At 39.7% G+C, this 12,160-nt stretch overlaps 1 protein-coding gene across 1 annotated transcript; it reads left to right on the forward strand.

The window, feature by feature from the left end:
• Positions 1 to 345: 345 nt before the first annotated feature.
• TSPYL1 (TSPY like 1) lies at positions 346 to 3,704 on the forward strand. The gene has a single exon (XM_061131432.1). It carries the CDS (start codon positions 473 to 475, stop codon positions 1,769 to 1,771), a length of 1,299 nt encoding a protein of 432 aa, XP_060987415.1. The 5' UTR covers positions 346 to 472; the 3' UTR covers positions 1,772 to 3,704.
• The last annotated feature ends 8,456 nt before the right edge of the window (positions 3,705 to 12,160 follow it).

Consider the following 12,160-nt stretch of genomic DNA (forward strand, 5'->3'; position numbering starts at 1 on the left):
TTTGCTCCTGCCTATCGTGGAATAATAGGGAGTAGATTTACCCTCTTGCTTACAAAACCATAAAAACATGTTTTCAGACAACAGGAGGCAGTGTAGTACTGGGGTCCTTACAAATAGCCCAGCGAACAATCTGGAGGTACTTCCAGATGCACTGCCAGGAAGAGAGGCGGGCGGGGTCTCACTGCTTGAGCCTCTGATTGCGAGCCACATTTACTTACGTAAGTCAAATTACCAATCCACCGGATTAAATTCGTAAAAATAAAGCTAACAGAACACCCGGACCGTAAGAAGCCTGCTAAACCATCCCAGAAGCCGCGAGTTCTCGCGTCACATTATCTACAACCCTGACGTCATCCTCACGGAGTCGCTCGCGAGATTAGAGAGTGGGTGGCATGAGCGGCAAGTTTTCGTCGAGCGCGGCTTCTGAGAGGAAAACAGACATTGGCCTTCGTTTTATCGGGGTGCTGCCGACATGAGCGACCCAGACGGGGTCGAGAGGACCCCTCTCCTTGAAACCCACAGCCTCACCACACCCGACTGTGCTGCCGGAGCCCCGGACCCTCCCCCGTGCCTGGAAACAGAGGCGTCACAGGTGATGGCGGAGACGGGTGAGGGGTGTTTCGAGGCCGTCGCGCTCCCACCACCCCAGCTTCCAGAGGAGGAAGGCGCACCTCCAGCTGGTCCCCCAGATCCAGGCTGTGCCGGTACGTTCCAGATCCGAGACGGTGGGGATGGCGGTTACGTAGCGTCCGAAGCGAGGCTAGAGCCGGCTCCGCCTCCCAGGGAGGGCTTGGAAACGGCGTCTGTGTTCCTGGCAACGGACGACAGCCTGGGAAATGGCCGTCAGACTGGAGAGCCGCAGGGCTCGAGTCGGGAGAAGGCGCTAGAAACTTGTGCCGCGGAGAAGTTGGGGTCTGACTTGATGTCGGAGGCGAAGGCGGAGGAAGCGAAGACTGAAGAGGGCCCCGTCTTCTCAGTCGCAGTCGATGAGGAGGTGGTGGGGAAGGAAAGAGCGAAGGAGGAGGAGGGGGTGGAGCAGGGAATGGAGGTGGAGGAGAGGCCAGTCGGTGAAGAAATAGAAATGGTGGAGAACGGAGTGGTGGAGGAGGCGGGGCAGCGGCCCCTGCGTATGGATCTCCGCATGAACCCGCTGGAGGCCATCCAGCTAGAACTGGACACTGTGAACGCTCAGGCCGACCGGGCCTTTCAGCAACTAGAGCATAAATTCGGGCGGATGCGTCGACACTACCTAGAGCGGAGGAACTACATAATTCAGAATATCCCGGGCTTCTGGGTCACTGCCTTTCGGAACCACCCCCAGTTGTCTCCTATGATTAGAGGCCAAGATGCAGAGATGTTAAGATACATAACCAATTTGGAGGTGAAGGAGCTCAGACACCCACGAACAGGATGCAAGTTCAAGTTCTTCTTTCGGAGAAACCCGTATTTTCGAAACAAGCTGATTGTCAAAGAATATGAGGTCAGAGCCTCTGGCCGAGTAGTGTCTCTTTCCACTCCAATTATATGGCGTCGGGGCCATGAACCCCAGTCCTTCATTCGCAGGAACCAAGAGGTCGTGTGCAATTTCTTCACCTGGTTTTCAGACCATAGCCTTCCAGAGTCTGACAGGATTGCTGAAATTATCAAAGAGGACCTGTGGCCAAATCCACTGCAATACTACCTGCTGCGTGAAGGAGTCCGTAGAGCCAGACGTCGCCCAATAAGGGAGCCCGTGGAGATCCCCAGGCCCTTTGGGTTCCAGTCTGGTTAAACTTTGTCATTGGAATGTTCCTGCACAAGTTCTCTTTTCGCCGCTTAATGGACCTGCGCTTGGGCAACAGATAAGGATATGTCTTCTAACCGCCCCCGCCCCCATCCTTTTTTTCTCTGACATTTCTGGAGCCTTATTTTCCTCTGGACATAAAGTTCTCTCAGCCTCAAGATTGAGACAGTCATGGCCATGCTCCTTCACTTCCACATGGCCTTCGTGCTTTTCTGCATTAATATCACATGCTGCATGGCCCATGATTCATACCACTCCTAAGTAAGCTTGTTGATGTTGTAAATTTCATTGTCTTTATCTGCACTACTTGGTCCCTGTTTGTTCCCAGAGTCTCCGGTCTGACTCATACCTGGAGATATTTATCTAGGAGGCCATTCTACCCATCCTACTCTGCAGCACAGGCATATAGCCTGTGCATAACTGGGCATTAATGATATCAAGGGAGAACTGCCTTGGTGGGCCACTTTGGCCTGTATGATTAATGTGACTCCATTGCTTTTCTTGCGCCTCTGGTTACCTACTATTGCTGCCTGCTACTGGCTGTGCCCTTGACTGCTACCTACTGGATGGACATCTTCTAGAACTTTGTCAGCCCCACTCTGGTTTCTGGTAAACAATCTCCAGGTTTCCTGCCAGCAGTCAGAAGACCCTTCCATTCTTCCCAAAAGACTTCTCTATTCCTCATCCCTCGCCCCCTTCCCTCCACTCCCATCATCCAGAACCCTGTTAACTGTCAAGCAAGTGGTTGAGGTGACAAGTTAGACTTCTTATGGCAGGTTGGCCTAAGGATAGTGTCCATTCAAAGTACCAGGCTTTCTCAGTCTCTAATGAATCACCCAAAAGCTGGGTACCTCTTTGTGCCTCCTTTTTTCATCCTGAGCGTAATTAAGTGCCAGGGTGGCAGTATACTTTCTCTGTTGTCTCTCTCTTGTCTTAAGTGGTAGCTCATAAGCGTGTGCACATCAGGTCTTTTAGTTTTAATTTGGCTCTCCATTATTTCAAGGAACAGGCTGTCTTGTCTAATAGATTGCCAGAGCTCTTATTTTTTCTGCTCTCTTCTGCATCCTCCACCCCCATTAGTAACATCTAGAGGATTTAAAGGTAGACAGATTTAGATGAGATGAAAAGTGCTATCTAGGCCGTAATTGATGGAAGAGTTAAAGATATTGTTATGGGAGCCTAAAGCAGGAGAAACTGAGCAGAAGGCCACAGATAGGCAAAAATGAGCCAGGTTAAAATTGGGCCTAAAATTAAGGCAGAGTCTTCAAGGAGGTTCTTTGTCTGTTAGTGGTGATGGGAGGAGAGGTTTTTTTCCCAGGATTAACGTGAGAATTGAAGGGGGTTAGAATGTTAAATACATTACCTAGAAAAGAGTTCTGTAAAAAAGGCAACTTAGTGCTTTCTCTTGTTTTCATTTGACTTAGTTTATAAGGAGGGTTAGTACTGTGTGCTTTATTTCACTAGTATTTAGTAAAATCATGTTATTTTCCTTTGTTTCTGGTTACTGGGAAAATTGAGCTATACAGGCTTTATTTTGCTTTCAATTGAGAACATTTGGAAAAATAACATGTGCTATTTCCCTGTACGATATAGGCACTTAAATGAGTATCTATAGTGAATTTCAGCTTGTTTCTGTTAATAATTAAACTGTATCCTTAGAAATATAATTTGTGTAACTTGTTCTTGTCATATTCTTAATACTTTGGAAATTGTTGTCATGAAAAAGTAGCCTACTAAAAATATGTGGCTTAATTGTCTTAACTTGATAATTCGCCTCCTTAACAGCTTAGTAATTCATGTGTCTTTTCCTAAATAGCATAAATACTTGTGAAGTTGCTCTGTCAAATTGAAAGTGTACCATTGCTATATTTGTCTTTCTTTATATGCATGATGGTAAAATAAAAGCATGTTACTTGCTGGATTTCTTTTTTCACCCTGCACATAAATGTGAATGAAGAAATTGTTCTAGGCAATGGCAGGTTATGAAATTACTAAAGTTCCTAAATGGATACAGTAGGTGTTCTCCAAAAAGTAAGAAGGGCTTCTCTGGTGACGCAGACAAGCAAAGAGTCTTCTGCTATGAAAAAGACCCTGGTTTGATCCTTGGGTCAGGAAGCTCCCTGGAGAAGGGAATGGCAATACACTCCAGTATTTTTTGCCCAGAGAATTCCATGTGCAGAGGAGCCTGGCAGGCGACAGTCCATTGGGTTGCAAAGAGTGGGACAGGACTGAGTGACTTAACACTTTCACTTTCAGAGATAAGAAAATGAGGATCACTACTGTATCTTCCAATGCAGGGAGGGTTGTTTTATTTAAAATGTTAACAATTTTAACTTCTTACTCATGATTTCATTTTTTTTTCCATACAGCTTGTGTAGCATCATCCGCTTTTCACTTATCCCCAAGTCATTCAGGTTCTTTTTATTCACTTTTGCATTTAATAAGCAAACATGCAGAGAGTTCTTATCATGAGTTATATACTTTTATATCCTTATACTTTCTCAACTCTAGAAACTTGTTTGTTCTTTTCTTCAACCTCATTACCTTCTGTCTGTGTCAAATGCTTTAAGGCCTGTCATAGATAACTCTTTTGCCTTAACAGTTTTTCTATTCTAAATATTTCTTTATAAACTTGGTGTACTTTGTAGGGATGTATGTTCTAGAAAATAACATGTAATAATTCATTATAGTGAATTCTACACAGTGATACAGTAAAATAAAATACAGAGATACACTTTCACAAGTTTTTCACACCTTCCCTTTCTAATTTGAAAGCTTTGTGAAAATAGAGGTCGGGTGTCTTTTACTTATAATGTTTTGCCTATAGTTGTCACCAGATGAATACAAATATTTATTGAATGACAAAATGATAACTCAAATGGAAAAAAATAACAACTTAGTACCCAGAAAAGACTTTTAATGAGGTAATGGAAAGAAGAAAACAGTTTTCAAGGCATTTGTAAAACTGATGTCAACAAATTTGCAGAGCCTTTCTTAAATAAATTCTATGTTTAAATAGAAAAGGTCTAAACACTAACTTTTCATTTGCCATTTTAACAGGGCATTACTTAACTTTGGGTCAACTTTTGTGCGCTTTGGTTTTCTACATTTTAAGGTGACTGTCACACTGGAGATAGAAGAGGTTAGACTCTAGACATGTGTTGTCTTATAATAGTCACTTGTCATCAATGGCTGTTGAGCACTTGAAATGTGGTCAGTCCAAACTGGAATCTGCTGTAAGTATAAAATATATACCTGATTTCAAAGACAGTGTGGAAAAAAAGAATGTAAAATATCTCAATTTTTATATTGGTCGCATTGAAATACTTTTGATAGGTTAAAATAAAATATATAATAATTTCCCCTACTTAAGACAGTGAGACATGACTTAGCAACTGAACAAGAATATTTTAAAAAATGGCTGACAGTGAATTTTATATAGAACAGCATGGTTCTAGACTTCTTGATGAATATGTCAAAGCATGTATCAAATATTTACAGTGTCATTTTCTCTTCATGAAATTTTTTGTGACTTTCAGTTCAGTCGCTCAGTCGTCTCCAACTCTGCAACCCCATGGACTGCAGCACACCAGTCTTCCCTGTCCATCGCCAATTCCCAGAGCTTGCTCAAACTAATGTCCATCGAGTCAGTGATGCCATCTAAGCATTTCATCCTCCATCGTCCCCTTCTCCTCCTGCCTTCAGTCTTTCCCAGCATCAGTGTCTTTTCCAGTGAGTCAGTTCTTTGCATCAGGTAGCCAAAGTATTGGAGTTTCAGCATCAGCATCGGTCCTTCCAATGAATATTCAGGAGTGATTTCCTTTAGGATTGACTAGTTTGATCTCCTTGCAGTCCAATGGACTCTAAAGAGTCTTCTCCAACACCACAGTTCAACAGCATCAATTCTTCGGTGCACATTTTTCTTTGGCACAATTCTTTGTGACTTTAGAGCAAAGTTTATCTAGCTAAAATTCAAGAAGCGTATAACTTGGGCTTCCCTGAAGGCTCAGTGGTAAAGAACCCACTTGCAATGTGCAGGAGACATGGGTTCAATCCTTGGGTCAGGAAAATCCCCTGGAGAAGGAAATGGCAAGCCATTCCAGTATTCTTGCCTGGGAAATCCCATGGACAGAGAAGCCAGGCAGGCTTAAGTTCATGAGATTGCAAAAGAGTTGGACCTGACATAGTAAAAAACAACAAAATTACAGCTAGAAGCTGATGGGTAAGTGATAAAATGAACTGTCTTTAATCAGTTTGTTCTTGGATACCTAAGATACACTCAGCATTTTGTAAAATGTACTGTGTAAAACTGATTTGGGGTGTAAGGGAAGATGTCAAGTGCCGACAGTTATATTGGTTATTTAAAGTAGTGTATGACAACATTTAGGACCTACAGCTTCCTATTTTTCTAGAAATGTTCTGTATTTTTTGGTGTACAGATGTACATGAAGCTCAGAAAATAATTTCAGTCATTAATCACCATATTGTGTATCTACAAATTTTAACAGTTGGCCATAACAGAAAAAGTAAATCCCCATCTAGTATGGACCAAATCAATTCAATGCTCACCACTTGAAGAAGCATATTTTATTTTTTTAATATTTATGATATATTTTTATGTTCTCTGTACCTTACTGTAAAGTGTATTTTGTTTTAGAAAATTAATGTTGTCTAAATTGTACAGAAAATTAGTTTGCAGCAATTCCTACTTATTTTGTTTTGGATATTAAGGATTATATGGGATAGTGAAGTAAAGGTTGTCCTTGCCCTTGGGGAACTGTCTCATTGAGGGGGTACCATTCTTTGGATGTTCCCTCTTCAGCAAATTCATATATTCAAACTAGTTACATGCATAAGGAGACTCGGGCATAATGTGACCTAAAGGAGGTATCAGAGATGATCAGGACCATATTCCACTCAGGGCCATTTTCCTCTCCCTCAATGTTAATATATAATTGAGGTCCTAGACTGTACAGAAGTGACAGGTACAACATATTCTTTCATCAATATGGTAGGTGTTTTACTTGTGAACAGTTCTGTCTCCATGTTTGCTTGAAGTGAATTGTTTGAGCTCTGAAGAGTTTGAGCCATTGCCTCTGCCTTCAGAGAGTCTCAGAAACTTAAGGAGAATTTCACTTAAGGAGAATTTCTCTCAGCATTTCTAATATAGCCCCAGAGAAATTCTCCTTAAGTTTCTGAGACTCTCTGAAGGCAGAGGCAATGGCTCAAACTCTTCAGAGCTCAAACAATTCACTTCAAGCAAACATGGAGACAGAACTGTTCACAAGTAAAACACCTACCATATTGATGAAAGAATATGTTGTACCTGTCACTTCTGTACAGTCTAGGACCTCAATTATATATTAACATTGAGGGAGAGGAAAATGGCCCTGAGTGTACAAGTTTTGAAGAATTCTGTGGTTATTTCTTAACAGTGTCACATGCTCATTAAAATAATTAAATATAAAAAAAAAATGCTGAATGTCTACTTGGCTCCACTTTTTAAGGATTTGCATTTAACATAATTTCCTTGAGAAAAGGCCAGGAAGAAATGGTTCTGTTAACAGCAGAGTCACTTAGGTAAGTTCCTAATTTTTATAAACAAAAATGTTTTATTATTGACTTGATGAAACTGGAAAGACATGCTGGTTTTAAGTTGGAATTAACTGTTTTACACTCTACCACCTAGTACATTTGCCAAAATAACTACCTTTCCTGACCCTCAGTTTACTTGTCCATATGCGGGGATGATATTATCTTTATTATAAGCTAATATTGTCCCAGCATGTATTTGAAGAATGGATTATATGGTTTCAGAGAGGATAATAACAAATATTTGGGAGCTTGCTGTGTTCCAAGCATTGTCCTAAAGATTCCAAGTATTAGTTAATAAAGGTTACATTGTGAAAATGCCAATGCCTGGCATATGATATGAATAAAAAAATATTAATTTCCATTTACCTGCCTCATTTAAATTTCTCATTTAATTCATATCCTGGCAAGTAGTCATCTAGCTTAATATTTTTCAAACCCAACTGCTCATTATCAATAGCTGGGGAGCTTTGAAAAAAATCCTGATGTTTAGGCCCTACTTCAAACCAATTAAATTAGATTTTAAGGTACAGATAGGATTTAGAATCATGGATAACCTTTCTTTGGACTCCTCAAATGAGGGAATACTCAACTTTTCTCCCAGTTTTGTTGAATTTACTCAGAATCCACTGCCTTACAACATCTAGCTGTTGCAAAGGACCTGGCATATAGTTGCCTCTCAGCACATTTGCTCCATATTTTGACCCCAGCAGTCTTGCAGAATGGAATTAGCCTGATTCCATAAAAGAGTTCTAAGTACTTGAAGATCATCCTTACATGCTTCTCAAATCCCCACTAACCAACCTGGCTATCTGTCAGTTCCTTCCATTTTCTTTGTTACGTATGCTAATTATTTATTTTGCCAGTGCTCTTCCTAAAGTGTGATGCCTGGAACTGAATGAAATAATGTCCAAAAATAAAACAGGATGAGATATTTTTCCCCTGCCTTTATTATGAATAGTATGTTTCTTTAAATGGATCCTTGGAGAGCATTAGCTTTTGAGGCAGCAATATTACCCTTTTACTAAATCCTTAAGTTTTGAAGTATTCGTGTGCTGCTGAGTTTGGCTCACCATCTTACCTTATTTTATTGAATTTTGTGCCCAACACTTTACATGTATCTATACTAAATTTCTTTCTGTTACTCTCCTAACCTGTTTGCCTTTGGAGGATTATTGCTAATGAGTAATTCTCCCTAATTTCACGTTTGCAAATCTAGTCTGTAGTGATGTTAGGTTCTCCCTCCCAGGACCTTGCCGTCAGAGTCACAGCATCTTTAAGACCTCATCTTTCCATCAACTATAAATCCATCTATTATCTAGTGTGTGTATAGTTTAACTTTGTTCTAGGGCATCAGCAAGCATACTTGGCACCTCTTAAGGAGTTAGGGAAAGATATCCCCTCCAGACAAGGATTAGGAAAGAGTGTCAGCTCTTCCCAGATACAGTCTGTTGTAGCAGATGTGTTTATCTTTCAAATTTCCTTGTCAAAAAAGAAAATGACTTCTTAGTGATCTTCATTTACCTGTTGATCAGTCTGCTTTTTTTTGAAGGCAGTATTAGTATTTTAATATTACTACTTCAACATCTGTGGGTTTGAAATTTTTCAAAATAAAGTTGGAAAAATATTTAAAATGTCATACAGCTTATTTTAAATCAGTTGTCAAAATTAGAAAACAAATTTAAAATATGAAAGTGCACCAACTAAAAGCTTAATTTATAGACCTGATCAATTTCCATCAAAGTAATAAGAAGATCACATTTAGAAGATTGTTCTATAATTAGAGACTATAAGAAGTAGGAAGTACATATTATTGTGAAGACGTATTGCTGAAAGTGGGTCATTTCTTTCAGCTCTAGATAAGACCCACCATTGCCCCAAGCTGATCATATATCTTGAAACTTAGGATTCAGGTTCTCCCTTACAAAGTTCTAGAAATATGGGTCTTAGGGCTTCAGAACTTATTTCTTGAGGCTGAGGCCCACTAATGAAGCAGATTGGCATTGCAGAATCAGACACAGCTACTGAAAGCATGATTTGTACACCAAATCATGTCTGTGTCTTTATATTCACATTGTATATAAGCAAATCATGGCTCAGAGAAGTCAGGTGACCTGTGCAAATTGAACATGCTAGTAAGTAGCACAATTGAGACACGAAGCCAGATCTGTCTGATTTCAATGTATGTGTGTTTACTCAGTGTATTAGGTTTGCTAGAGAAATAGAGGCAATAGGAAGAGACTAAATATGAGGAATTGGTTTGTGTGGTTATGGAGGCTGAGAAGTCTCATGCCGTGCCATCTACAAGCTGGAGACCCAGAAAAGCTGGTAACAGTATAATTCCCAGCTGAGTCCCGAGGTCTGAGAACCAGGACAGCTGATGTTATGAATACCAGTCCAAGGGCAGAAGACTGATGTCCTAGCTCAAGTACTTGGGCAGGAAGTAAAAGGGGCAAATTCTTCCTCTACCTTTTTGTTCTATTCATGCCTTCCTAGATTGGATAATGCCCACCTAACTTGGGGAGGGCAATCTACTTTCCTGAGTCCACCAATATCAAATGCTAATTCCAGAGATACCCTCACAGATGCACCCAGAAATAATATTTAATCTGTCAAATTAACCCTGTCAAACTCACACAAAATTAACTATCATTACCAGTGTACAAAGGTATGAGGTCTCTCAGGTCAGGGACTTGGCTGTGATTTCACTTATAATTGGGAAAAGCAAGGCTTTTGGGGGAGGGGTGGTGCATGGGGGCTAAATGTTGTCACAGGGAGTCATAACTAAGCTAGACTGAGAAAATTTTAATTTTGTAACTGAGAACCTAAGTATTAAAAAAGATTATTATTCAATTTTAATAAAATAGGGAACACTAAACATTGAAAACTCATGCTGTAGTTCTTTTAATGCATGGTTTATAAAATTGGCATAAATATATTCTTTGGAGCAGTTTAAACTTTAACACCAAAGACAAACTAGTCAGATTATTATTATTGTTATTTTGGTTTGTTATTTGATTTTTTTAAAAAAATAATGAGGTCAACTATTATATCTAAAATTGTTCTATGAAATATTTTAAATGTAATAGATTATTTTAAAAACTATTTCCTCCCTCTAGTGACCAGGAATGGAAATACCACATCTACAAGCATTAAAAAAAAACCTGATTCTCAATGTTCTTGTGTACCTCTCCCTAGAGGATGCTTGGGAAATTTGCCAGAGTTATTTTGGTTATTACAATGAATGTGGGTGTTACTGGAATTCATCAGGGGCTTTAAGAATGCTAGCTAGTATCCTGCAGTGTGTTGGCCGGTGCCTCATATAAATGAATAATCCATTGCTGAATATTCGTGTAAATGAAAAATTTATTATTTAAGCCTAGAACCTACTATAATCCTACATATGAAAACAAAAATTTTTGTATTCTTTATACACTGCATTTTTGAAAGCAACTTATTTCATTTACTCTAAAACATTGTAAGATACATCATTACCAAACACTAAGAGTGAAGAAAACTTCCAATTAAACTCTGATACACACATACACAAATAAATGTTGACACAAAGCATTTTAAGATTTAGAATTTTTATTTTATCAACAATCAACAGAGTGAAAAGGTAGCCTATGGAATGGGAGAAAGTATTTGCAAACCATGTGTCTGAAAAGAGGTTAATCTCCAAAAAATACAAGGAACTATTGATTCTATAGTTATAGCCATCCAACTACCTCATCATGTAATTTAATATAGGCATACCCAAGCATTTACAAATTAAAACAGATATTCTAAGACTGATTTTCTTTTACTTGCCTTGATTTCCATAGCTCATGAAAGGCAGAACTGGAACACCTTCTTCGCAACACCAATGACAAAAATAACACAAAAGAAATGTTATATCTAATGGGTTGATTTAAAGTATGGAGTCAAGACCAAAATTCTTGTTTCTCCCCTTAGTAGTTGGGCAGTTTCCCAACAATAGCCACTACTTTGTGGATGTAGGGCAGGGAATAGAAAGATAGGGATGATTTAACATTAAACTTGAATGGCCATATAGTCTTATTTCTAAGAAATTTGTTTTCTCATTTTACATGCTGTGTAGAGTTGAATAATATAATGAATGAGTGTACATGTTCCCGAGTCAGTTTACCTGGATTCAGAGTTTGGCTCTATCACTGCTATATGGCCTTGGATGTTGTTTTTGTTCAGTCACTAAGTTGGGTCCGACTCTTCGCGACACCATGGACTGCAGTATATCAGGCTCCCCTGTACTTCACTATCTCCTGGCGTTTGCTCAAACTCATGTTCATTGAGTCGGTGATGCTATCTAACCATCTCATCCTCTGCCACCCTCTTCTCCTTTTGCTTTCAATTTTTCCCAGCATCAGGGGCTTTTCCAATGAGTCAGCTCTTTGCATCAGATGGCCAAAGTATTGGATCTTCAGCTTCAGCATAAGTTCTTTCAGTGAATATTCAGGTATGATGTCCTTTAGGATTGACTGGTTTGATCTTTTAGCAGTTGAAGGGACTCTCAAGGGTCTTCTCCAACACCACAATTCAATCTTGAATAAACAACTCAATTTCTCTTTGCTTCAGTTCCTTCTGAGGTAAAGTCACTTAAATGGAGGTAATCATACTACCATCTCACAGGGGGGGTGTTGGAATTAAATAAGATAACACATTTAAGTGTTTAAGTGGTGTATAGAAGACACAAAATAAATATGAGCTATGATGAATATGTGAGGCTTCCCAGGTGGCTCAGCGGTAAAGAATCCACCTGCCAATGCA

This window comes from Dama dama, chromosome 28, assembly GCF_033118175.1.
Source record: "Dama dama isolate Ldn47 chromosome 28, ASM3311817v1, whole genome shotgun sequence".
Lineage (NCBI taxonomy): Eukaryota > Metazoa > Chordata > Mammalia > Artiodactyla > Cervidae > Dama > Dama dama.